At 41.3% G+C, this 27,938-nt stretch overlaps 2 protein-coding genes across 3 annotated transcripts; one reads left to right on the forward strand and one right to left on the reverse strand.

The window, feature by feature from the left end:
- Window positions 1-956: 956 nt before the first annotated feature.
- LOC124666564 (inositol hexakisphosphate and diphosphoinositol-pentakisphosphate kinase VIP1-like) lies at window positions 957-25,743 on the forward strand. The gene is made up of 31 exons (XM_047203906.1): window positions 957-1,047; window positions 1,171-1,230; window positions 1,845-1,891; window positions 2,327-2,410; window positions 3,106-3,169; window positions 3,622-3,775; window positions 4,458-4,528; window positions 5,155-5,259; window positions 14,563-14,655; window positions 14,809-14,883; window positions 15,929-16,023; window positions 16,120-16,326; window positions 16,406-16,505; window positions 16,595-16,665; window positions 17,150-17,228; window positions 17,779-17,937; window positions 18,277-18,319; window positions 18,439-18,521; window positions 19,451-19,513; window positions 19,590-19,664; window positions 20,031-20,153; window positions 20,651-20,886; window positions 20,995-21,039; window positions 21,894-21,960; window positions 22,818-22,889; window positions 23,111-23,349; window positions 23,423-23,480; window positions 23,694-23,861; window positions 24,278-24,352; window positions 24,432-24,650; window positions 25,358-25,743. Exons 1-31 carry the CDS (start codon window positions 991-993, stop codon window positions 25,364-25,366), a joined length of 3,096 nt encoding a protein of 1,031 aa, XP_047059862.1. The 5' UTR covers window positions 957-990; the 3' UTR covers window positions 25,367-25,743.
- On the reverse strand, window positions 16,137-27,447 carry LOC124666563 (uncharacterized protein At1g27050). Of its 2 annotated transcripts, XM_047203905.1 has the most exons (3): window positions 27,103-27,447; window positions 26,205-26,399; window positions 16,137-16,280 (listed from the first exon to the last, which is right to left on the reverse strand). In XM_047203905.1, the coding sequence occupies exons 1-2, from the start codon at window positions 27,445-27,447 to the stop codon at window positions 26,223-26,225; spliced, it is 522 nt and encodes a 173-aa protein (XP_047059861.1). In that variant the 3' UTR covers window positions 16,137-16,280; window positions 26,205-26,222. The 2 variants fall into 2 exon arrangements, with proteins under 2 accessions (XP_047059861.1, XP_047059860.1); XM_047203904.1 differs by lacking the exon at window positions 16,137-16,280 and having other exon boundaries at window positions 26,044-26,399.
- Window positions 27,448-27,938: the final 491 nt, after the last annotated feature.

Here is a 27,938-nt window from a genome sequence, read left to right on the forward strand (position 1 = left end):
TTCTTTTCTTATGGGTCACAAAATGGAGAAGAATGGTGTACCTCAAACGCATGGGGAAGGGAAGTGTTGAGACAAGTTTGTGCAAAGGTGTAACAAAAATAACCGCATTTTATCAGTTAGGTGCATGTTCCCACTTTTCAAAATACACATTAAAAAGGAAAGGTTGAGGAAAATCTATTTTTTTTATGAAAATGCATCATCATGTAGCGTAATCTTGTAATTTAGTTTCAAAATATAACTATATGCTTCTTCAGAAAAAACCAGGTAGACAATTTTTTTTAGGGTGAAACTGATCGACGCATTAGAGAAGTGAATATTATTAGCACGTATACATTTTGTGTACAAAATACAGTTTTATTAAGAACTTATATCATTATGCATAGCTACGGAAAAAATCTGTAAAAAGAAAAGTGTGACTAGAGAAATGGAATAGGCGCACAGTTTAAATACTAGGTAGATACTGACCGAGGGTTAAAAATCCAAGTTGAGAATAAAGGAACACTTATTGTGAATTTGTGATGCACACACCCTCACTTTCACCCCTTCGGTTTTTCGGACCTGCGGGTTTTCAAAATATCCGGAACATTGACCGTGATACATAAAGGTGAACTATAGTCAACAACGCAAACATATAAAAATGTGTCATGAACAAAAAAACACAAATGAAAGTGATGTATTATAAGAAATTGGTATAATAATTTGTCATTTTTCTTCTGCATGACATAAACGATAAATTTATGCATTTTCTCAAAACAACTACCTATCATCTTGAATTTTTCAAAAGGGGTTAACTCGCAGATTAAAACAAGCATAAACAAACATGGCCTCTCGGAGTCTCAGTCTCAGTCATTACACAGTGCCCGCTGCCCACAGCCCCTCTTCGTCAGTTCTGTTCACTTCCTCCCTTTCTCCGTAAAGCATAGAGGCCCAGATTCCAGTCCCCTTTCGTGCTGTAACCTCCTCTTCTTCCAACGGGAGGGGAGCGAGCGGATGGAGCGGAAGAACGATGGCAAGATCAAGGTTGGCGTCTGCGTCATGGAGAAGAAGGTGCGCGTTTTGGGACAGAAATTTCGAGTTTCTCGGGTTGGCCGCAATGCGAGGGTGGTCGCCTGCCTCGCGCAGATTATCTGAGAGCTTCTGCCGTTCTTTCCTCCCGTTGGAATTTTACAGGTGTCGTGCTCTCCCATGGAGCAGATTCTTGAACGGCTGCACGCATTCGGCGAGTTCGAGGTATGGCTCGGAAATCGGCCGTTCTGCTGGTCCTCACGCGATTTTGTTGTTGTCTGTTTTACACTGTTAGTTAATTTGGTGTTCCTGAAAAAAGAAGAGCAAATTTGGTACGATGACAAGATGAAAAAAAGTTATGTAAATGATGAGAAGGATTCAGAGATTCGCGAAGGATCTTCATGATGATTGCAGGGGGTACTACATGGAGTATTGGTTTGGTTTATGAAAGTTTATGCCATTGTCATAGGGGTTAGTTGGGGGAGAAGTTATGTTCTTGTCTCTCTATATGCAGGGGTTAACTGTGTAGCTTAGACCCCCAGTGCTTCAATCCTTCAGGTATCAGCAACAAAAGTGCATTGAAGTGAGCATATAAATAACCTTGGTGGATGGAATTATTCAATCTCATAACCCCATTTCTCTAAAGAAGGTGGACCATTTAGTTCATGTTGCTGCTGGTATATCAGATATGCATTTTAAGCCCTTAACCCAAGGTCTTGATGTGTATCCTTTTCCCCTGTTTCTGTTCTAATGTTTGAAATTAGTTCTTTAGCTGAGTTACTCAAACTGTTGTCCTGGTCATCAAGACTGGAAATAATTTGCATGTCTTTTGTATACAGATTATAATTTTTGGTGACAAGGTAATTCTAGAAGATCCCGTCGAAAGGTAATACCTAACATGTGAAGGAAAGTTTTCTTGGAATTTGAATTTCTTCAGTATTAATTTTCTGAATATTTAGGAGGAAGGAAAGTGAGTATACACAGGCCACATGTTATTTGCACAGATTTACAAACATGACTAGTGGATTATGATACCCTACTTGAAGCACGGGGTTTAAGATAAATATTATCAGTTAACTAACTATTGCTCTAGAGCATCCATATATATTTATTCCTAATGGGGTGACCAGAAATATCTGTCTGTGTATTATAAAATATTAGTATAATTTTTTTATTTTTGTTACTAAATAACAATTACCGAAACTCTTAATAGAAGATGTAAGATTCTTATTACAAGATCTCAGCATTTTGTTTTGTGACACCATCCAGAGTGCAAGTTGTGGTAATATTATAGTAACCACTGTTACTTTTTTTTATGCAGTTGGCCTTTATGTGACTGTCTAATCGCCTTCTATTCAGCTGGTTATCCACTAGAAAAGGCGGAGAGATATGCTGTTTTACGCAGGTTAAACGCTTTATCTTTCTCGTGAATTTCAAAGAACTTTCTGCAAATATTACATCAGATGATGGCAATATTGGGTCTCTCAAAATTTATAGTTATGCAGTATGCTTTATGTGACTCTGAACATCTATATGTGGCTTCTGGAGAAAGGCTTGGGGTCTTACTGGCTAGCCCATGTGATGGTGTGCTAGTCAGCCCAAATTCGAGAGTCACACTCACTTAATTAAAATCGACGGGGGTTCCTCTCTACATCAAACTAGTTTTTTTTGTGTGTGTGTGGCTTCTGTATGGATTCTTAGTCCTCGTCCAAATACATCATTTCAAGGTTTGCCCTTGAATTTTTTTTCCAAGTCTAATTCAACTATCTGAACTAATTCTATCCACAAAAACATTTCTTAAATTTTATATCTCCATTCCATTCGCATTCCTAGATGTAAGCTCTTCTATGTCCTTTTCTTGTAATTGAATAAATGAATGTTCTTGGACAAACATATATAATTTCTCCTCTTATCTATGCTGCAAAGCTTCATACATGAACTTAATTTCTTGATCTAGTTTTATTTATTTCTATTTGAAAGCACAAGAGGAAACCAAACTGTATTTTTATTTTCGGGGATACATTTCAAATTGTGGTACATGTTTTACCTTAAAGGATTTCTGCGATTTAATTTAGTCATATTTTTATATTTTTTATTTAGGCCTTTTATAGTCAATGAGTTGGACCCACAATACCTGCTTCATGACCGCAGCAAAGTATATGAGGTATTGATATCATAAAAAACTGTCTCCATACATTACAGATCTATATTTATTTCAATCGCTTATTTTTCTTTGGAGCTCAAATGAATTACTTTTTTATATAGGAGATGCTTTAAAACTGTATTGCTTCTTGTTACTTCCATGGGGATGGCAGTTTAAACTCTTTCATAATATGATGTTTTCATGAAGTGAATATGCACTAAAATATAGTATCAATATGACGATATCATCTCTGAACAAGTGCTGGTGAACCTTAAAAGTCCAAAATTTACTTTGAAATTATGACTTCGGTTCTTTTTTTCCCCTATTCATGACTATGTTAGATTCTTTTACTTCCTGATACAGCGTCACCAGTCACCCATAAAACATTCTATGATAGTCTAGAGAACAAATGGTCTTTATTCTTATTGAAAAAATAAAGCATTCTTGATAATATTTCTATTTTGCTGTTTTAGCACCTCAAATTGTTTGGAGTTCCTGTTCCTACTTATGCTGTTGTCAGAAGACTGCATCCTTATGAAGATTTAAATTACTTTGCCGAGCATGATGATTTTATTGAGATTCATGGAAAACGCTTTTGGAAACCTTTCGTGGAGAAACCCATCGATGGTAAGAGCTCTTGATTAATAAGTTTAGTACTCTGTTCGTCCACTATTTGGTGTTTGTTCTTCACTGCCTTGCACTAAGAACTCCTTCATCCCAATACATGTTTCACTCCAGTTACTTCTTCCTTTCCCTTTCTCTATCCAACCCCAGCTCTATCTGTCACGGCTGAACTCTTCTCCTCAGCCTAATCATTTACGAAAGGTCTACATCCTTCAACTGGCATGTACTATGGAATAGCTTTAATGTTTCTATATCCAAGAGTAGGGAATCTCTATGCCAAAAGAACTAGAACATTGGTATGAGGCCTTAGAAGACGAAATCTTGAGTTTACAGGAGAATGCTTCAGGTAAACTAACTAAAGAAAGGCAAAATCCATCCGGGAAAGCAGAGTGTAACTCACACTGCAAAGACCTTGCATGGATTGCAACTAAGAATTCGATTGCAACTAAGCATTCAAATATACGCCTAGGGCTAACCTATACCAACTCGTAAATGTCTCCATAGGAGTTAGGATTGCTAAAAAAAATCATTTGGTAAACTCTCATTAGACTTTTCATATTCCGAAGTTACTGCAATTTCATTGTCAAATTGTTTCTCTTAGCTGTCATTTTTTTCTTACTTCTATCGTGTGAAGAAGTATTAGAATAAACATGTTGTGCTACTAAATAAATTTTGTTTTATGAAGGAGATGACCATAATATAATGATATACTATCCTAGCTATGCCGGTGGAGGAATGAAAGAACTGTTCCGTAAGGTATTGCTGGCCTTAAGTTACATTTCCCACAAAAAAGTCTTACGTTTACACATATATCTTGTTATAATTTGCAATTAGGTTCTTTATGTTCAAGAAAATCCGACTTGATACCACATCATTTAGTACAGTATTTTTTTCTTATTTATCAAGAAAAAGCACAAAGCATCGTGCCACGTTTTATTCATAAGAGAAAAATTGTTATGTACAGACCTGAAACAGGCTACAGCCAAAATGCACTAAAAATAAGCCTACTCTAACACAGTATTTGTTATAATTTTCTAGCATATGATCTGCTTTTGATCTTACACTTTACCTATCTGTTTTGTTTCTTAACTGTTGTCGATCTTCCTTGCTACCAATCTTGCATAGTTCAGGAGCACTACAATGAAGTATTTTATTTACTATTTGTGTGATGAAGTACAAAATGGATAAATTCCGTATAGTTTTCTTCATATGAGTGTTTTTGCTCAAGGTCTCGTATTCCATAGGCTACACATATGTATGACTGAGTCAATGTCTTTTCTTCATCAAATAGTAGTAGCACGTTTTTCAACTCCATGTCTACCTGTAGAGGCCCTGAAAATGCACTGACCAGATGTTAAATCCCTCCAAATATTCATGCATAGGTTGGGAATAGATCCAGTGAATTTTATCCAGATGTTAGGAAGGTGAGGCGAGATGGATCTTACATTTACGAGGAGTTCATGCCTACAGGAGGAACAGATGTGAAGGTGATAAACTTTACATTTATTACTTTTTTTTTTCTATAATGTTGCTCCCTTACCTATTATGTGAAAATGAGGCTTGTAGCTTACACTTAATAAAATTATACATTCATCAACATGTCTGAGCATTAAAGTGTGCAAGCAACTCATGTCATCATGAGAAGGAACCTAGAAAAAACAAAAGGGGTTCAAAATTATGGAAGGAAATTTATCTGCATCATGATTCTTTTAAGACATATGTAGTGGTAGTTTTGGTCCTATAGAAGGGGGTTGTTGAGTGCAAGAAGTCCTAAAAGATCAACAAGATCTAAGTGTTGTGAATGAGCAACTAGTATTCAGTGTTGGGCCAAAGGCCAGTACATGTACATGGTGCAATATGCAGGGAACCCCTCATACACTAGGAATGTACAGTAAAAGGGTCTATACATCACTAACACCCCCCCTCAAACTCATGATGGATCAACAACACTGAGTTTGGAGAGAAAGAACTCATGTTGTGCTCTAGTCTGGGTCTTCGTGAAGAAGTCAGCAAGCTGTAGCTCGGAAGGCACATAATGAAGAGCCATAACCTGATCCTACACAGCCTTACGCACATAGAAGGCATCAACACCAATGTGTTTTGTGAGCTCGTGCTTCACCGGATCACGCGCAATGCTGATGGCACCAATACTGTCCGATAAGAGAGGAGTCGAGGCGTCAGCAGAAACACCAAAGTCCGCAAGTAACCAGCGTAACCAGGTCACCTCAGTTGTCAATAGAGTCATCGCTCGCAACTCAGCCTCGACACTCGAACGAGAGACTGCAACCTGCTTCTTGGTTTTCCAAGCAATGAGATAGCCACCAAGAAACACACAGTAGGCAGAAAGAGACTTGCGATCCTCTGGATCGCTAGCCCAGGTAGCATCTGAGTAGGTCTGGAGCTGTAAGGAGCTGGAGCGAGGAAAGAAGAGACGACAGGAGATAGTGCCACGAAGATACCGTAGGACACGAAGGAGATGACTATAGTGGACACTAGTGGGAGCAGACATGAACTGACTCAGAATGTGGACCGGGTAGGAGATGTCAGGACGAGTGACAGCAAGATAGACAAGGCTCCCAACCAGGTGACGATAGCGAGTCGGGTCCGGGAGAGGATCACCATCAGTGGCACGGAGACGGACATTGAGCTCCATAGGAGTCTCGACAGTGCGCTCATCACCAAGAGCGGCACGAGTGAGAAGGTCCTGAATATACTTCTCCTGGGAGATATAGAAGCCATCGGAGGTAGAGGAAACCTCAAGCCCAAGAAAGTAGCGGAGAGGACCAAGATCAGTCATGAGAAACTGATCACGAAGACGGGCCTTGACAAAGGCAATATACTCAGGGTCGTCACCTGTGATGATCATGTCATCGACATAAAGAAGAAGGAGAGTCCGACCATGAGAAGATATGTGGACAAAGAGCGCAGGGTCATGTGCGCTAGGGACAAAGCCAGCAGAGGTCACCACAGAGGCGAAACGCTGAAACCAGGCGCGAGGGGCTTAAGGCCATAAAGAGAGCGCCGGAGATGACCGACCATGCCATCGGGAATAGAGTAGCTAGGAGGTGGCTGCATGTATACCTCCTCACTTAACACTCACCATTAAGAAAAGCATTCTGCACATCAAGCTGAGAGACAGACCAGTGACGAACAGAAGCAACGGCAAGAAGAGTACGAACAGTGGTCATGTGAGCCACGGCCATGCTCCTGCTGAAAGCCGCGAGCAACAAGACGAGCCTTATAGCGCTCAAGAGAACCATCGGAGCGAGTCTTGATCTTGTAGACCCACTTGCAGTTGCAGGTGATGGGACGAACAGAGGAAGGAGGAGTGACAATATCCCAGGTGCCAGTACGCTCAAGAGCTGCAATCTCCTCAGCCATCGCTAGCTGCCATTCGGAATGAGCAACAGCATCCCGATAAGAGGTCGGCTCACGGACAGCAGAAAGACCGTAGTGAGTGGGAGAATAGCGATCAGGAGGAGGAGGACGAGCACGAAGATGATGAGGCGGCTCGGACGGAGAGGGCATCGCACCAGAGGTGGAGGGCATGTCAGGAGGAGCAGCATCATCCTCACGTGGACGACGAGAGTAGTGAAAGGGGTAGGGAGGGACTACCGTGGGCGAGGAAGGTGACATGGGAGAGGAAGGTGTGGAGAGTGGGGAAGGTGGTGAGGCAGGAGAGGGGGTCCGTCCGGTGGGCAAAGGAGGAGAGGGTGGTGAGAGACTCGGCGGAGCAGGACCTGAGGCACAGGAGGAGGTGAGTCAGGAAATATGAGAAAAGAGATATCATCCACCGAGAAGGAAGAGGAGGAGGGACGCGGGTAGAAGGGACGGGACTCATCAAAAGTGACATCCCGAGATATGCGCATCCGACGACCAATTAGATCCCAACACTTATATCCCTTGTGCTCAGGGCTGTAGCCAAGAAAGACACACTCAACAGATTGAGCAGTGAGCTTGGTGCGTTCGCGTGGAGCAAGAAGAACATAGCAAACGCAACCAAAAAGACGAAGGGTTGAGTAATCAGGAGTGTGACCAGTAAGACGCTCAAGAGGAATACCACCCTGCAAGGCTGTGGAGGGCTGAAGGTTGATGAGATAGGTGGAAATAGACACAGCCTCAGCCCAGAAGTGAGGAGGAAGAGAGGTAGCGATCATCATCGCACGACCGTCTCAAGCAGGTGGCGATGCTTGCGCTCAGCCACGCCATTTTGGGCATGGGCGCCAGGGCAGGAAAACTGGGCAAGAGTACCCTGCTCAGCGAGAAAACCACGCAACAACTGGGAGATATACTCACCAGCAGAATCAGCCCGAAAGACACGTATAGGCGTGGAAAACTGAGAATGGACCATGGCAGCAGAATGCTTATATATCGAGAGAACCTCGCTGCGAGAGGTCATAAAATATATCCAAGTGTGGCGAGAGAAGTCATCGATAAAAATAACATAGTAGCGGTGGCCCCCTTTGGAAGCAAAGGGAGCCGGACCTCATACATCAGAATGGACCAAATCAAACAGACGTTGAGATACAGACTCACTAGTAGGATAAGGTAACTGATATTGTTTACCAAGCCTACAGCCCTGACAACCCTGAAGCAAGACATCTCCTGAGACAGCCCCAGAAGACCTCGACGAAGTAAAGACGACAAGCGAGAACCACAAAGATGACCAAGACGATGATGCCACTGCTGAAAGGAGGCGGTAGTGGAAGCAGTAAGCACACGTGGTGCAGTTGGTGAAGTGGTAGAAGAAGGAACATGAAGCCAGTCAAGCTCCCAAAGTTCCTGGGAGTCACGACACCGAGGGCCAGCCCCAACCAGTGCCCGAGTGTGAGTGTCCTGAACAGAACAAGAATCAACATCAAGAATGACCCGACAACCAGAATCGGTGAGTTGAGCAGCGGAAAACAAGTTCATGGTAAGATGGGGAACATGAGAAACATCAGGAACGGAAAAGGAGGGAGTAGAAAGAATGCCACGACTAGCAACAGGAAGAGAAGTACCATCGACAGTAAGAACACGAATAGGAAGAGGAAGAGGTCGGAGAGAAGAAAGAGAGGAAGAATCAGGAGACATGTGAAAAGAAGCTCCAGAATCCAAAACCCACGAAGATGTACCTGATTGTGTAGAGGAAACAGCCGCGGAGGCAGCAGTACCTATCGAAGCAGAGCCGGAGGAGGCAAGGAGACGCTAAAGTCTCGCTATATCCTGCTCAGTGAAGCCGGTGGTGACAGGCATTGAAGGTGGAGCACGAGGAGGCACACCTCGCTGCTTCTGATAGCAGCCAGACTCAAGGTGACCAGGCTTTCGACGGTGAGTGCAGAACCGAGGAGGACGAGGGCGACCCCCACCGCGAGAAGGGCGGGCTCCTCCAGAAGAAGCAGGCGCTGGTGTGGGTAAAAGCGGCGGTGCAGGAGCAGTGGGAACTCGAGTAGCAAGAACAGAAGGTGTCCCAAGCAGTCCAGCACCACGCAGACGAGTCTCCTCAGCACGCTTAGTCAACACCTCTGAGATAGGAACACGGCCTCGAGCAAACAACTGAGCACGACGAGGCTCAAACTCTGGACGAAGTCTAGACAGGAACTCATGTATCCTCTGAAAGTCCATATCTGAACGTACTGTCCGGCAACACTGGCAAGTACCACAGACAACACTGCAAAGGGAGTCAAGCTGGCGCCAGATCGCCGCACTCTGGGTGTAGAACTCATCAACAATAGAGTCACCCTGCTGAAGATCATGCTCCTGACGCAACACAGACAAGTACAGAGAATCCACAGAAGGCTTATAGCGCTGACGAAGGTGAGACCACATCTCAGTGACAGTAGCAAGACCCATAAACTCAGAAGCAAACTATGGCTGAACACTCTGAGAAAGAACAGCAGCAGCCTGGCATCCTCATCACACCACTGAGTAAAAGCAGCCAGATCAGCACGATATGAACCAAGAGCCTCTGAATAAGCAAGTACCTGATGCTCATATGCCTCATCAGCAGCAGCCTCGATAGACTTGGCTGCATCTTGAGCAGCCTGGGTAGCATCTTCAGCAAGCGCATGTGGTACAGGCGGCGGGGTAGGAGGCACGGGAGCAATGGGGCGCGGCGGACAGAGGACCTCGCCGGTAAGAACGCCCCAAAGTCTTAGACCCCGCATATGAATGCACATAAAGGCAGCAAACTCTCCATAATTGGTACCATCAAAAATCACCGGCACCGAGGAATGCTGACATAGCCTGCAGCGGAGGATGCCATACTGGTACTGCTCTCGTTTTTTTTTTACTATTTGACTAGATCTGGTCAACTCTTTGCAGAAAAACGAGATCCCGCTGAGCGGAGGAAAGATCAACTGGACCATCTCGGGCACCCGATTTCGGACCTGATTCGAGGCGGGACGACCAGATCGAGCTTGGAGAAGACGATTCCCCAGCAGAAACGGCCGGAATGTTCGCTCGAAAGAAGCTGATTTGTGGATGGGATAGAGGAAGAGAGAGGAAGTGGAGCAGCAACGGCCGGAAAGATCATCGGCGGCGCGGATCAAGCACGGAGTTGCAGCGTGCAAAGAGCTAAGCCATGAGCTCTGATATCATGTTGTGAATGAGCAACTAGTATTCACTGTTGGGCCAAAGGCCAGTACATGTACATGGTGCAATATGCAGGAAACCCCTCATACACTAGGAATATACAGTAAAAGGGTCTATACATCACTAACACTAAGCACTCCGGAGGGATATTTTAAAGGTTTGAGCTCTTGCAACAATTGAGGAGAGAGGAAAAACTCATCCCCTTTCTCATGGGGAAGGGGAACTTAAATAGCTCAGCCCTTTGTTCAAAAAAAAAAAAATAGCTCAGCCCTAAAATCCAACCGTTCCTGTTCTACGAGGCTCGGAGGTACCAGATGTACCCCGGAGCTTCTGGGGTTTATAGATTCCGAGCTACCTCCAAAGCCCAACAGAGAGATTCCCATCACTGGCAGACTGCCATTGGAGCCTGGATACCACAATAGGAGGGCCGGAAGTTCCAGACCCCAGGGGGGCAACAGAGAGTTTCCCAACTCAACGAAAAGCGGTGGAAACCTTCTTTTGCCGCCCTGAGGCAGGCCAGGACTTCTGGGCCCTGGAGGTTTAAAGATTGACTCAAGGAGATGCTCACCTACGATGGATAGGTTATGTGGGTGCAAATATGATTTTAACTTCAAGGTTCCTTCGTCGAGCCGCTCTTTGGTGAAGAATTGATCTATTTCCACATGCTTTGTTCGGTCATGCTGAACGGGATTGTTAGCTATGTTAATTGATGCCTTGTTGTCACACCAAAGATTCAATGGCCATCTCCGTAGTAGCTTCAATTCCTATAGGAGGCCTTTCATCCATAACATCTAACTCAAACACTCCGACATAGCTCTATACTCCGCTTCTGCGGTTGATCTGGAGACCACCTGTTGCTTCTTGCTCCTCTAGGATACCAAGTTCCTCCTAAGACACAAAAGCGCAACTAGCCCCATCAACGTCACAATATCCCTCTACATTCAAGTGCCCATTGGTCTTAAACCATATACCTCTTCCAGGATGTCCTTTTATATAGCGTAAAGTTTTACAAGCTACCTCTAGATGTCCACTTCTTGGGTCATGCATGTAGCGGCTCACCATACTCACAACATAGGATGTCAGGTCTCTTGTGGCATAAATAGATAAGTCGACCAACAAGCCGTTGGTACCACTCTCTATCAACTGGATCTCCTGATTGAGCACATAGGTGGTTATTTTGCTCAATAGGGGTTGAAGCAGCTCGACACCCAAGCATATGTACATATTTTCGTTGAGAGATAACTATTCCTTTAGGAGATCTTGCAATCTCAATGCCCAGGTAAGTTGGCCTAGATCCTTAACCTCAAATTCTTTGCTCAGTCTCACCTTCAGCCGACTTATCTCATCATTATCGTCTCCTGGGATAACAATACCATCCACATAAACTGCGGGGATGGTAATATGGCGCCCTGAATGCCTATAGAACACGGTATGATCCCCGTACATTGTTAGTAACCCATATTGCACATGGCTCGCCGGAACATATCAGACCATGCCCTTGGTGACTGCTTGAGACCATATAGAGACTTCTTCAGTTTGCACACCTTCCCTAGGGTGTTAGAGTTACTAAAGCCTGGTGAAATGTCCATATAAACCTCTTCGTGAAGATCTCCATGCAATAATGTATTCTTGACATCCAACTGATGCAAGAGCCAACCAAAGTTAGCAGCACAAGAAATAAGAGTTCTTATAGTACTCATCTTTGCAATGGGCGCAAAGGTCTCATCATAATCAATCCCATATGTTTGACTGTAACCCCTTGCCACCAACCTCACCTCGTATCGTTCTATTTTCCCTTCTAGGGATTGCTTCACGGTATATACTCATTTGCAAGTAAATAGACGTTTTCCAGCTGGAAGAGAAACAAGATCCCATGTATTGTTCCTCTCAAGAGCTTTCATTTCCTCCAACATAGCCTCATACCACTTCGAGTCTTGTTTTGTTGCTTTCCAATCTCTTGCGATCACCATAGATTGCAATTATGCAACGAAGTCCTTGTAGCTTGGAGACAAAGATGTATATGATAGATAATTAGCTATGCCATGTTCATCACTATACCTTTTTGGAGGTTTTCCAGCTCCAACTCGAATTCCTTTCCTCAAGGCAATGGGCAAGTCCATTGAATCTCTTGTATCAGCTGGAGTTGGTGTGGTGTATGTCCCGCTATCAGTCAAATCAATAAGTTCAACACCTCTCGAAGCATGTTGCTCCCCTTGCATTTGTGTGTCACCACTCGACTTGAAGCATGTTGCTCTCATTTGCACATGTGTGTCGCTCGTTGATGGAGCTTGCTGCTCATGTTGCGATTGTCTCCTTGTATACACCTTCAAATTTTCTTCCTCATTCGGCTTTCTCCATCTCTCTTCATCCATAGGCCGTCTCCGTGTATACACCTTAAAATCTTCTTCCTCATTCGGATTTCTCCACCTCTCTTCACTCACAGAACATGGGATTGAATCAACCACGACTCTCAAAGGTTCATTTTCCTTTGTGCTCAACACTTCACTCTCCCCCTCTCGACTAGCCTCACTCATTCTAGGAGAGTCAAAGTCAAAAAACGAGTTGAGATTCTTCTTCTCTCCATAGAATGGCTCGGACTCTCCCAATGTCATATCCATGCTCACAAATGTTCTTCGTTCACTAGGACTCCGACATATATAGCCTTTTTTTCTAGATGGGTATCCAATGAAGATGCACTTCACAGCACGTGGATCCAGTTTTCCCACGGAAGGTCTATGGTCTCTAACAAAGTGTGTACACCCAAACACCTTTGGCGGAATGATGAACTCATTTCTGCCATAGATATTTCATATGGAGTCTTCATTCCAAGCACTCTTGATGGCATCCGGTTGATGAGATAAGTAGCAGCCATAGCTGCTTCACTCCATAAGAATTTAGGCACATTCATAGTAAACATCCGAGCTACCTCCAGAAGATGACGATTCTTCCTTTCAGCTACTCCATTTTGTGGAGAAGTATCAGGACATAAAGTATCATGAACTATTCCTTTTTCTGAAAGAAGAATGCCAAATTCATTGTTCACATACTTCGTCCCATTATTTGTCCTGATAATCTGAATACTAGCAATGAAATGATTTTGGACATATGCATGGAAGTCCTTGAAGCATGTAAGCACCTCACTTTTATGTTTCATGAGATATACCCAGGTCATGCAGGAGTAGCAATCAATGAAGGTGACAAAATACTTCATTCCACCAATAGAGACCACATTGGATGTCCAAACATCAGAGTCAATCAATAAAAAGGGCGACGTGTTCCGTAGTCCACCACTCATATATGATGTCCTTGTGTGTTTTCCAAACTCACATGCATCACACACAAGTTTGTCTTTATTTACCTTTTTCATTTCTTTGGGGAATATCTTAATCATAGTATCAAAGGACATATGGCCCAATCGACAATGTTGGAGTATCACCCTTGCCTCATCATCATTTGCAACAATTGTGAGAGCAGTGCACACCGCATCATCGGTTTCCGTCTATCCAAGTTATCCAAGTACCACAGTCCCTTATGTCTCACACCTATCCCAAGCCTCCTTCCAGTTTTTCTCTCCTCAGTTATACAATTGTATCGATCGGTAATTATTCAACAATCAATGTCGTCAACCAAGGAGCTCATAGACACCAAACTCCCGGAAATGATGGAGCATATAAGACCAAAGACAATGTAATTGACCGAGTGCATTTCACTGTGCCGACCCCTAGAATACTTCAGACTATGCGTATGCACTTCATAGCATTCCACTGGAATATTCTAGACTCTCCTGGACACTACTACTAATCTACTATACTGAAACAGTCTCCAATCCCATAGAGTACTCTAGACTCTACTAGAGTACTACTACTACACTAACACAGACTCCAACAAACAACGAAGGTCCTCTCCGGTATGGGCGGCAGTGAGTCCTACTGCAGGGTGACTTCAAAGTGTCCCGGTTGGTTAATGATTCTATGTATATGCTTCATGAGGTCACGTCTTGCGCTTTACGGGATAACCTAGACACAATTATATGCATCGTTAGTTGGTGCAGAGGCCACGTAATGAAGCTTCCATTGTCTAAAGAACTTCTGTAGTTGTATGGCAGTATGGATACATTTTATTCTTCTAAGGAATTCAGCAAAGAAAATACTTAGATGCACTTTCACTTTCGTTAACTGAAAAATGGGTAAACATGAGGTCGTTGCTTTTTGTTGTAGGTTTATACAGTTGGGCCAGGATACGCACACGCTGAAGCTCGTAAATCACCAGTTGTAGATGGGGTTGTCATGAGGAATTCTGATGGAAAGGAGGTAGGATTCACCTTATTATATCATTTAGTCTTCAGTGTTTTTGACATGTCAAAGAGTTCAACACCATCTATGTAAAAGGGTGAGCGGGTTTCCTTTATTTACTGTTTTGTCTTAGTGTAACAGCATTTAAAGTGTTTGTTATCTTGCATGAAGGTGCGTTATCCTGTTTTACTGACCCCCACTGAGAAGCAAATTGCATGGAATGTTTGCCAAGCCTTCAGACAAGCGGTATATTCAAAAGTTTTCTTGCTATAATTTTTATTTCGAAAATATGCCATTTTTTTGATATTTACTATGATGGAAGTGTGTACTGCTTCGAAACTTATGGGCGGTTGGGTAAAGCTGGAGAAGTGGATACAATTGCTGATATCATTGTCAAGTCTTCTCCAGCGTGCCAGTAGGATTTGTTAGTTGTCAAGTATTAATTCATTGCAGTGGTCAGTTGATGACATGACAGTCAGAGAAACATTTTCTGGATGACCGTAACACAGTTAGAAACTAGGAATATACTTAGCTTAAGAGATTATCTTTGTTCTGACACACATCCATTGATTGTGATATGGAAACATGCTCAACTCAAGCAGGTGTACCCCAGTTCAAATTTAGTACTCCCTTTGTTCCTATATATAGATTGTATAGTTTTTGGCACAAAAATTAAAGAACACATATGGAGGGATATTTACACCAAATTCGGGCAGGATTACCCATGTTTAATTGCCGTGAGAAAATAGAGGAGTTTCCATGAGATAAGGAAACATAATTAAATTTATAAAAAAATTGTTCAAGCGAGTGGTGCAACGCAATAAGCCCTGTATTTTGGATTTTTTTCTAAAAAAACAAATACAACGTATATCTAGGAACAGAGGGAGTATAACTCAGGGTCAATCTTGAACTGGCTACAAGGGAGTAGGATGTAGGTGAAGCCTGTTTCTATCGGTAACTTGTTTCAGCAATTGACCTTGCTCTGTCAAACAGTAAAGTTTAATATGGTGCAGGTTAACTAGTTATTTGCTCTTTATTTTGCACATACCGTTCTGTTGAACAAGGTCATGTCGCATCCACAGAACAGGAGTGATTTGTTGAGTAGTGCAGTTACTCATATGGCATTTTAGGGTTGAAATTAGCTAGTAATTTGGAAGAAGATTTAGAATAGAAATTATGTTTGTAGTTGCTTGAGACAACCTCTAAATAAGCAGAGTTCGGGCTCCAAGCTATTTGAATTCCCCCATACACTTAAGTAGCATCTCCATGCTACCTGTCCCTTTTTCTGTAGGTATGTGGCTTTGATCTTCTAAGGTGTGACCTGGGGGAGGCAAGATCTTATGTATGTGACGTGAATGGCTGGAGTTTTGTGAAAAGTTCATATAAGTAAGAATCTTCTTCGTTACAGCAACTATTGTAACTTTTTCATTCATTAGTATGACCAGAAGTCCTTAGCATGCCTTATTTATCTCATAACATCAGATACTATGACGACGCTGCATGCATTCTGAGGAAAATGTTTCTTGATGAGAAAGCGCCACATATTTCATCTACCATTCCAGCTAATCTTCCATGGAAAATCAGTGAGCCAGTGCAACCACCAGATGCTGTAAGAGGTCGAGAAAGGGGAACTGTGGGCATACCTGCGCAATCAGAAGAGTTGAGATGTGTCATAGCTGTTATACGCCAGTAAGGATAATCATCAAGATTTGAGCTTATCAATACTTGTAACCATCAAACTGCTTTCTGATACTGAAAATTGTGCAAGTGGGGATCGCACGCCAAAGCAGAAGGTGAAGTTGAAAGTAACTCAAGAAAAACTTATAAAATTGATGCTGAAATACAATGGAGGAAAGGCCCACGCGGAGGTGTGAAAACTAGGTTGATTTTATTTGGGTTTTATCGAAGTGTTCTTATTTCTGCTCTTGACAAAGTTTCTGTTGTTATAATTATGCAGGCAAAGCTTAAAAGTGCCTTGCAGCTGCAAGATCTGTTAGATGCTACAAGAATCCTTGTACCACGTTCTAGGTGACTTTCTGGAACCTCAAGCGTGTCTACCTTCATGGTTTATGGAGATTTAAGCTATCATTATACCCCACTACATATCTATTCTTGCTCCTATTCTTACTGCTTTTTGTCCAAATGGTGCTCAATATAGTTCTGTGGAAAATGCAAGTAGGATACTTGTTAAGATCATGTGTAGCACATCGTCATCAAATTGTGTATGAGAACTGGGATTACTATGCTATGTTGCATTGTGCCATTGAATTGGCTACTAAAATTGTTGTCATATTTCACAAAAACCACTTACAAATAATATCATGTCAAACATGCCTACATAAAGTTGTCACGTCACAAACAGGGCCCCGCACCTTAGCTATGTTTCTCAGTATCTGATCGCCATAATATTACTACCTTATTAGTGTTCTAATGTTTGGAACATAAATCAGATTCTTTGATATTATTTCTCTTGTGCATCTCAATAAAGATGAGAAATTGCTATGAACTTCAGATCTGGCCGTGAAAGTGATAGTGATGCTGAAGTTGAGCATGCAGAGAAGCTACGTCAAGTTAGAGCAGTTCTAGAAGAGGTAACACAGTTTATCAAGTATTTATGGGGACTTATCGAGTAATGTTTTAGATGGCATCACTTTGTATATCTTGTTGCTTTCAACACAAGCATAAAAGTCGTGCAAACCAAGTTGTTTGATGAGAAAGTATTAAAATTTTGTCCTGGCTTATAATGCTGCCCGAAAAGCAACGTGTTCATTATGATTTGTGTTCATTATGATATGCTTAGCCACAGTTTCAATGTGTTCATTGCGATGCATTAGATGTCTATGCATCTTAATTTATGCTTGACGGCACATACACATGGCATGAGTGCTACTAAGAAAATGTTCTTTGTCCAAATTTCTCGTCCTGAAACGCACTTGTTCTAAAGTATATATGAATATGATATATATATAGAGAGAGAAAGAGATATATATATAGAGAGAGAGACTAGACATTCATGTATCGTTTGCTTATTTACTAATATATACATGTATTATGCACATTTTTTGGTCCTCGGGTATTATTTTCTTTGCAGAATGCAACAAATTTTCCTTCCATTAAATATTAGGTCCCTGTGGCCTTCAGGGTGGTTATTTTTCAGGTATTTATAGGAAAGTACAGCTAAAACCATCAAATTGGGTCTGCATTCCTAAAAGTAGTGGAGAAGGGGAGGAGCAGTTACCAATCGAAGCCCTCATGATTCTTAAGTATGGTGGTGTTCTAACCCATGCAGGAAGAAAGCAGGTTGACAATACTTCACATGTTCAAGTTCCTGTTATTTGGTCAAGTCGCTGTTTGATGAATGCAATGGTACCTTGCAGATACAAGTCACTAAAAAGATGTTATGTGTCATGTATGTTTTTGAGTATAATGATGTTATGCATTGGTTGGTTGTTTTTTCCTCTTTTTAGCTCAACAAATTCACATCTGTGTACAGATATTCAGCTTATTATTTTATAAATATTGTAGCTGTTAGTAGTATTTTATCTCTATAAATTAAAACTTAATATGCCTGATTACGTGTTGGTTCATCTGTGCAAATTCTTGCCAGGAAGTTTTCATATGCTCTTTTTAATTGTGCAGGCAGAAGAGTTGGGAAGATATTTCAGAAATAATATGTATCCAAGTATGTCTTCATAAACTTTGGTCCATTTGCTACATGAAATTGTCCATGTGCAAGATCACTCTGTTGGCTGCCAAAGAGATATTTGGCTTTGTTAATTTGTGCAACTTTGGTTCATTTAGGTGAGGGACCAGGATTGCTTCGCCTGCACAGTACATATAGGCATGATCTGAAAATATATAGTTCAGATGAAGGTCGTGTCCAGGTAAGTTGTAGTATCTCTTCTTGGAATCTTGGGTTATCAGAGATAAAAGGAAAGGAATATAAGAAAAAAACAGTTTCCCACTTCTGTGTTATGTTTGTATGTTATTTCATGGTGCATACCAGGTTTTACGGTTTCGGAACGGGAACCAAAACCACCAGCAGGCCAGTTCTGACAGAGCAGCTTTTTTGGCCAGTTTCTAGTACAGTAGAAAGTTTAATCTTGCAAGATCGCTTGCCTCACAATAATGCATAATCTCTTCGAAAGGGTAAAAGCGATGAACCAGTAGCAGTTCAGAACCGTAGCGATTTTCTGAACAACGGTCCTTATCAATTGATACCAATAAATAGATCGAATAGTCTCCCTGTCATGTAATGACTAATTCTTATTATAGGTTTCGGTGGATATAAGAGGATTCTTGTTGAACTAGTGGAAAATGTACATATTTCTGCATTACAACATGGTACGATTTAGGCGATTCATTATTTACTAGAAAGTCTTCTAGTAAGTCCATATTGGATTGTTTTAGTGTATCTGAGGCATACGGTAGAGTAGTCAACGCAAGTAATTGAGTTCAAGAGACTGTTTGATAAATTAACCACAAGGTAAATGGTAATGGTGTGATTCATTGGTAGTATTTTGGATGCACATGTATCCAGAATGTTTTATGAAGATACCTTGCATTGGTGACACTCGGCATACTAGAGTCACTTAGTTGGCTAGAAGTGCAAGTGCCTGTCCAGCACTCCAGCCTACGTTCGAGGGTTGACCTCTGCCGGGTGTACTAATGTTAGTTTCTTTCTTCTAAAAATTCCACCGGTGCTAGTGCCCGTTGGTCGAGTTTAACAAAAATAGAGGTAATGCTGTTTCTTTGGACCCAACTACAATTTTGGATTGGTTTGATTATATATTTGCAATGTGTTTTATTATAGATGTCTGCCGCAGCTTTTGCAAAAGGCCTTCTTGATTTGGAGGGGGAGTTAACTCCAATCCTGGTATGTTTCTCTTCAATAATATATGTTTGTTTGAAACAAAGCAGAACCTCAATTCAGTGGATTTTACTATCTCCAGGTTTCACTTGTCAGCAAGGACTCGTCTATGCTTGATGGACTAGAGGATGGTACTATTGAGATAAATGAAGCAAAGGTGTCCTTCAGATAACAATCACATAGCTCGTATATAAATATTGGTTTGAACCTTCAAATTGGCTTGCCAAGGGAACCAAATAGCCATGATTTGCATCTCAAACTATACAATAGAGCACATAGTACCCAAGAATCTGATGGTGTCAACTGAAATATTAGAAAGAAAATTGTTAGTGTGACATGATTTTCATAACTGAAAGAAGTGGAACAACTAGATTGTTGGATAAAACAGTGGAACCATTTGTGTAATTCTTTTCGCATGAACAAATATAAACCAGTGAAACTATCACTATGATCTTGGATATATTTAAATGGCATTTCATGTTGAGATTTGGTCCAGTATTTCTAAAATGCCCATACCCTGCAGGCTCGGTTGCATGATATTATCGTCTCTTCGAAAGTTGCAAATGGTAGCAAACCTGCGGGATATCCATGGATGGTTGATGGGGCTGGAGTGCCTACAAATGCTGCTCAGCTTCTAACAGATTTGGTAAATGCACTAGTTACTTCTCTCATTTCCTTCGAATTCTAGATTTATACTGTATATTAACAGTTTCGTGGTTCTGTAAAGATCATTACTATATGCTGACCTTGTTGGGTTGATCCATATTCCATGAAAATAAAAACTCCCACTTGAGTCGGGAACCAACCTTTGACTCCAAACTGGGCTTTGGGCACCCTTATTGCCAATACTGGTGCATATTATCCTGAAAACTGGTTGCAATGCTTCTTCATCCCTATTTCCCCCGTGCATCACCAGCGAGTCAACTGGATGGTCCAGAGCATGCCAAAACTAACTCATGTGTTCTTGCTGCACAACAAACATACATCAATATCTTCAACATACTTTGGACCCATGTGTTGACTAGCGTTGTGATTGGCCATCACTCATCAGGCCATCGAAAATATGAGGGAGGGAGAGACATATTCCTTAAAGTAAGTATGTCAGTTATAATGATGGTAACTAGGTTTTCCTTGTCTGATCAGGCTAAGTTAACAAAAGAAATAACTGCCCAAGTGAAGCTGCTTTCTGATGACGAAAATGAGGTTGCAACAGATAGTGACTCACCTAATCAACCTTACGATCAAGCTAAGGCACTATGGAGAACAGCAATTGACATGGACCGCATTGCTGCTGGATTGCCTTGTGGCAGCGAAAGCTTCCTTTTGATGTTTGCCCGTTGGAAGAAACTTGAGAGGGATTTCTACAACGGAAGGAAAAAGTATGTTTCCCAGCTTTAACATTCTTGACGAGTACTTGCCTGCTTAGAGGTTCTTTGAAGGAAATGCAGCCTAGTGTAACCATTGTCAAAACTCCCACTACAATGCAGGCGCTTTGACACTACGCAGATTCCTGATATATATGACTCTTGCAAGTAGGTAACGGTATCCCCATCAGATTATTAGCTCTGTTTGGATTTCTCTTTATAAAAGAGCTGAATATGTGTTGTACCATACTATTCCATAAGACCCCTGCATATCATCACCTGATCCACTCATAGAGAGAGCTTCCAAGGTAGTAACGGTACTCACCTTTCCTTAAAACTAGCTGTAACATAATTTCAAATGTTCCTCCTCCAACCAAAGTTTGCAAACAGCTGGTACCTTATTTTCTGCTAAAGGTCAACGTGTTAGGAAAGCCATAGCCACCAGCCTTTTGATGTCTGGCAGCTTAATTATCTTTGTGTTGCACTGTCTATGTTTCCTTACTCAACAATAGGCATACTTTAACAAGAATAGTGGGTTAATTGCCTGCTGTAGAAATCATTTTGTACAAAACTAAGTTTGCTGAAATGTCATAAAACAATAAATTTATGATCCTCATACTAACTGTCAAAGTCCCAAAGATGATGTAAGCTACCTGCAAGTCTTTTTAGCCTCTTTTGGCTATATATGCTGCATATATTAGCTAAATTAAAACATACTCTGCACTGGTGGATCACTTCAAAGTTAAATGGAGGTATTGCTAAGAGAAAAGTAAATAAATGGAATTCACCCTACTAGCACTGTTTTGCCCCCCTTCTTCTTTTACTGTTTGCTTTCCGATAACTGTCTGCACCTGCATGCATCCATGCTTTTCTGTTCTTATTTTCTTTCTTCTATTTGAAGATTCCTGAACGTCTGAAAAATTGCATGATGCTTCTCAAAATCTGCAAGTTCTTCATTTTGGTGCATCATCTTCATCCTTATGCGGATGTGTCATTTTTTCTAATAATATTGTGTATGCCAGGTATGACCTTCTGCATAACTCACATCTCAACCTTAATGGTTTGCATGATCTCTTCAAAGTATCTAAGGTAAACCGATCATGTTTCTTATCCTCAAATATAATAGACTTGATGCAATACCCACTATTCATCGTTAGCGGTTCAAGATGAAATATTTGCGCAACTAACAACATGCAGTTTTAGAGTTTATACCGAGCTACAGATTTATTTATGGCCAAGATGTAAACGCATAACACTGATTCTAACCAAATTGTGGGCCATGCTTGCAGATAGCACATCAATTTATAATACTCAGAATCTAAATGAGACCCGTCAGATATTGTATCAAAAAAAAGGACAGACTAGTTGGGTTTCGCTCACAGGCATGGGAATGTTTTTTCTTGAAGTCGTATTGTACAACCATGCCGCAAATTTCACTGACCAAACTATGCCGATTGTTGACTGAGCTGTTTACTCAATCAATTTGTCACCGAAATATCTCATAAAAAGGAGAATAAAGTTTAGTGGAGCCATTAAGTCATAGTGATGAGGGTGTTGGTTTATTGAGGGAGGTCCCAAGTGAGAAGTTCGGGCTGATAATTTTACATTGTGACACAGCCTTAGCCTGTAGGTGACTGCCTCCATCACCATGGTTCTGGCCATGACCTTGGTGTGGCTGCCATAGTTGATACTGGAGTTGTCCAGGCTCAGCATGATCATGGGGTCTGCACCCAAGTCCTCAGGCTTTGGCAAACAGTGTAACACAAAAGGTGTGATTTTGTAAAACAAAATATTAGAAGTGCATTTCCTTCGTAGTTTGACAAAAGTAAGTCTAGATTTAAGAAATGTACTTTTGACTTTGATCCTTCCTTATTCCAATGCTAATCTCTTGACCCACTTTCTTTACTGTTTTTCTAATTATTTTGTTATGTTACTATTCCAATCAGTTGCTAGCAGATGGTGTCATTCCAAACGAGTACGGGATAAATCCAAAACAGAAACTCAAAATAGGTTCAAAGGTACTGTCCGTGAATTAAATTGTAACTTGGGTTTGTTCCATGTGTTGTATCTTGTATAGTTGTTGTTCATTATGCAGTATTTACAAGTGGGAAGATGAAGATATTTTAATAGGAATGACGCTGAAAATAAAGAGATTGATAACTTGAGGCTAGGTTTTTTTTTTGCCCCTTTGTTTTTGGTCAAGATCATCACAAACTATTTCTTTTGTCGTTTTCTGCAGATAGCACGCCGTTTACTAGGAAAGATTCTGATTGACCTGCACAACACCAGACGAGAGATCGCCGCTATTGCTGCTGAATCTACCACATGCCATGATCCAAAAATAGTATCTTCTATAAAACAGAAGGAGAGGTGTTACTATGGTAGTGTTAGGAATGAGGGTTTTGAAAGATCTAGCACAGACCAGAAGTCAGTTGATCTAGATTCCCATAAAGAAACAAAATACTGCTTAGATCCAAAGTAAGCATCATATGAACTCTAGTTGTTTTCACTTCTGAATGATACAAACAATTATCCAATAATCTTACTGCAGATATGCAAATGTGGTGGAACCCGAAAGACGTGTTCGAACAAGGCTCTATTTTACATCGGTATGTAGATGATCTTTAACTTTTGATTCTTTTGTGCAAGAAGGTTTATTGATTTTTGTTTCGTCATGTTATGGTAATATCATAGAGCAATATTTAAAATATTAACCATGCCATTTTTCACTCTATCAAAACGCTACGTATATCCTGGAGTAATTTCCCTGATAACCTTTTCATCTCACTCGTTAGCATGACTGAAGATTTTTTTATTGACAGGAATCACATATCCATTCTCTAATGAATGTACTTCGGTACTGCTACTTGGACGAGTCTCTAAATGGAGAAGAGAGTCTCATCTGCAAAAATTCTTTAGACGGTTTATTTAAAACAAAGGAACTTGACTACATGAGTTACATTGTGTTGCGCATGTTCGAGAATACAGAGGTACTAAAAAATAATTCTTAGCCATGAGTTGAATCCTTTTACCGATGATAGTGTTAGTTGCTAACTTCACTAAAGAAAACTACAAAAATAAAAATATTCATGTCCATCTCTCTGCTTTTAGAAAAAGATGTTTTATTAGGTTATATATATATACGTCTGATTTCTTGCATGCTACCTGAGGCAGTATAATTGCTACCAAATTTATCGAAAAACCATGAAAACCTATCAGGAAATAGGCATTTTTTGTGGCCTGTGTAAAAAAGATTAAACAATGTCCTGTGAAATGCTATTTTCGAGCAAATGCTACCTTACCAGTTCTGAACTGAACTTTCTGGAAAACTAGGACGCACAAGACATATCGAACATGAAGCAATGCTGTTTTTTTTTCAATGACTCAACTATGGAAACTATTGCAGGTTCCTTTGGAAGATCCAAAGAGGTTCCGTATAGAGATGACATTCAGTCGTGGTGCAGATATAAGTTGCTTAGAGGTAGTTTTGGTTGATTAGGCTACATCACTTCTTAGTGAATGAATTAGTCTCTCACATTTCTTGAATTTTTTCCATGCAGAGTGCACATGACAATGATTCTTTTCTATCTGATGACCATACAGTGCCAATAATGGAGCCGGAGAGATTACAAGAAGCTGGTTCATATCTCACCTTAGACGAATTTGATAAAATGACCCGCCTGTTTGCAATGCCAGCTGAAGATTTTCCTCCAGCTACTCCTTCTCAATGTTTGTCAGTCCGATTCTGCAGGGATATTGAATTGAAAGGAGCAAGACTGGTTAATCTCTATCCTTGTTCATATTATCAAATACCGCTACTAGTGGATAAAACCTTCGATTCCTGTGCTTTTTTTTTTCTTTTATTCTCATTGCTTTCATTTTTTTCTGTTATTCCTTAACCAGATTTATGCCACTTAATAATCCGGAGACAATTTATTGGCAAACCAACCAGAAGTGCAATGGGAAAAGCATATGCACCACATTTTTTTCTTTAAAAATGGCTTCAAAACACATGGATACTGCATCTTATATGTGTTTCGAAAGAATCACAGTGAACGAGTGACCAGCTAGCTTCACTGTTGACTTGGTGTTGATGCAACCCAATTGTTCACCCAAAACGTAACTAATCTTATTGGGTTCTTCTTTAATTGTCCGAGCCAATCTAATTGCACACTTGGATGTATGGTAATATTATGGGTGTATCAAACTATAATTATATAAAGTAACTATAAATAGAAGCTGCCTTGTGTCAGTGCATGTCCCTGCTGATGGAATTAGATCTTTGTCAACCAATCAGATAATGTTACAAGGATGATATTCTTACAATGCTGTTTTCCTCTTTCAACAAATGGTGTAATCTGGCTATATCTTGTATTGAACCTGTGGTGACAATTGACCTAGAATTATTTCTTCTTCTGTCTTGCCAATATGCACTTTACTGCTTGAGACCTTACCTTCTGTTTTGTACTTTGTTGAAAATTTGTAGCAACATTAGTCAGACATGCTGAGTGATACTTCAAAAAGGAAGACGGGAAAGCTTCAAGAATAGAGCATAGTCGTCCAGTTCAGCTGCAATGTGTTCTAAGCCACCATGTTGCTTAATGAAAGAGGTCGAGTAAATGGTTTACCAACAGACTGAGGTTGATGAAGCAAACAACAATCACCAATGTGCGGTAATAATGTGAGATGATCCACATGAGTGGCAGGGTCCAAAGATAGCGTGCTGCAGAAACTATCTCGCCGATACTAAGAATGAAACCTGGCAAAACTCATTTCACAGATAGTGTAATGCATAAATAGTAGGTTAAAGGTGTGTAGAGGATTTGTATCTGGATACTCTTTCTTCCATGATTTACAGGGAAGACAAACTGATGTGCCCTTTAAATTTGTTGTTTCCCATATTCAGAACAATTTACAAGCAAAATTCAGGTAGTTTATATGCTGGCCAAGAATGTTCAGAGCGTTGAATGTAACCAGGGTTCAACTTTGAGTTGACGCTCTGCCACTGGGTCAGAATGTAGTAGTTGTTACCTGTATTAGTCCAGTTAATTCCTTTGGTTTTGCTATAGAGCAGTAGACCAGTTGATGAAGAAAGCTTTACCATAGCGCTGCTTTGTGCTCTTCTTGTAATTATGTAAAACAGCTTATTTGCACAGCAAGACACTGTTGTACTAGGTAGTAACTTAATTCAATGAGAATTCCTGACAAAGTGCATACTGAAGAAAGGAAACAGTTCCGGCCGTGACACAGCATTACGAGACCTACCCGTAGGCTACAGTTACTTAGTTAAATATCCTAGTATTGTACAAGAATCAAGCTGATTCCTCCCTTACCTAGAGGAAAGCTGCCTATCAGAACAAATCATCATAAGCGACTATTTCCCGCGATTTATGGATCGCTCTTGGACCTAATCTGGAGAGGATGGCTGAAGCATCACCCACACTACCATTCTTTGTCGCACCTGTTGGGTCAGATTGAAGTACGGTTTTCTGGTCATTTGGCACCTCACTTGCTTGTACAACTAAAACCTGTATCCAGCAAAAATAAAACAACAATTTAGTACCAAAGTTAGCTAATGAACAATTAAAAATGCTTGACACAAAAAGTTTGCAGCAGTCTTATTGGAAGAAGCCAAGACCAACAGAATCCAATCCTTGATGTCATGCAGTTGCTAACATATAAGGTTGCTTAGTTCTGCATCGAATTTTACAGGCCTCGCATATCCCCAGATTATTGTTATTTTTACACGGTCAGATATCAGAGTGCGATCAAACTTTGCAGCGCTCAGCGAGTATATATGGTGATTAGATGAAGAAAATCTAGAATGCTTGAAAGAAAATGTAAAATACGATGTGAATGACAAAGACTTACAGCCAGATTAGTGTTTCACATGACTAAACTGAGGCAAAACACACCAGCGTAATAATGTGAACCTAAAGGGGGAAACGAAATGCCACTGCCAAATCTGAACTAGGTTCATCAGAAGCATCAAATACTAACTTGTTTGCATCTTTACCACTAAATATAGCTGCTTTGCAACTTTGCCTTCAACTCTAGCTGTTTAGCTACAAATTTCCGCTCCCCCTTGCTACTGAATGCAGCACAAATTTCGACATGTTTAGCAGGTTAGCATTGGCCGAATCCAGCACAAATTTCGGCTCCCCCTTGCTACTGAATTGCAGAGAGATTCCAACATGGCAACATCATGCTTCAGTAAACAGATCTCTTTACCTTCTTGGATCCGATGGTGATGCCGCAGTCGGGGTCGAGGGAAGCGGCAATGGCTGCCGCGGCGGCGGCGGCGGAGCGGAAGGTGACGTGCCCGGTGGCCGCGGCGGCGTCTATGCGGGTGCGCGCGATGGGGCCGTACGCCTCCAGCCGCGACTTGAGCTCCATCACTCCGCACCCGGGCGGCAGCCCAGCGACCATCACCGAAGACGGCTGCGGCGCTGGCGCCGGAGCTGGAGCGGCCTCCAGGTCGCCGTACTCCGACTCCAGCGGGCCGCGGCGGCGCTTCGCCGGGGGATCCGGGCTCGTCCGGCCGCGCTTGCCTCTGCGGCGTGAGCGTCGGGTCATGGCTCGGGTCCGTACAGATTGGGGGTCTTCAGAGTGTGTGTGTTTATTATGTGATCTCGGCTATGAGACTAGTCTTTTCTTTTACTCCGATAATATGTGAGATTTTCTAGTTCTCAGCTAGCTGCAATTAGCTTAGTGTCTAGTTAAGTTAAAAATCAACAGCATCGTTATTTGTGTATTCCATGAGTTGCAAGTGAAGTAGAAGCTGTAATTTTTCAGTTGCAACTACCCGGACTTTTTAGTTGCAAGTTGAGTTGTCATTGGGATTTTCTTACTGGAGATTTGTTGCAACTAAGATTTTATCAATTACAAGTTATGTTACAACTAGATTTCTGAACCAAAAATTATTTACAAAATAAAAGGTTAATCATATAGTATCAAACTGCAGGAATGGTATCACCTGACTAAGAACTAAGCTAGTACTCATACTCACTCAACTGAGGATTAGCCACACGCGTAATATATAGTCCATACCGTCAGATTATCAAAGA

The sequence above is a fragment of the Lolium rigidum genome, chromosome 6 (genome assembly GCF_022539505.1).
Source record: "Lolium rigidum isolate FL_2022 chromosome 6, APGP_CSIRO_Lrig_0.1, whole genome shotgun sequence".
NCBI lineage: Eukaryota > Viridiplantae > Streptophyta > Magnoliopsida > Poales > Poaceae > Lolium > Lolium rigidum.

Bases quoted from the DNA above. Each gene is read 5' to 3' on its own strand.
- LOC124666564 (XM_047203906.1), top strand. From the start codon at position 991: ATGGAGCGGAAGAACGATGGCAAGATCAAGGTTGGCGTCTGCGTCATG. The intron at 1,231-1,844 runs GTATGGCTCGGA...TTTTGTATACAG, and splicing joins ACGCATTCGGCGAGTTCGAG to ATTATAATTTTTGGTGACAA. The intron at 5,260-14,562 runs GTGATAAACTTT...TTTTTGTTGTAG, and splicing joins CAGGAGGAACAGATGTGAAG to GTTTATACAGTTGGGCCAGG.
- LOC124666563 (XM_047203905.1), bottom strand. From the start codon at position 27,447: ATGACCCGACGCTCACGCCGCAGAGGCAAGCGCGGCCGGACGAGCCCG. The intron at 26,400-27,102 runs GTAAAGAGATCT...TGCTGGATACAG, and splicing joins TCACCATCGGATCCAAGAAG to GTTTTAGTTGTACAAGCAAG.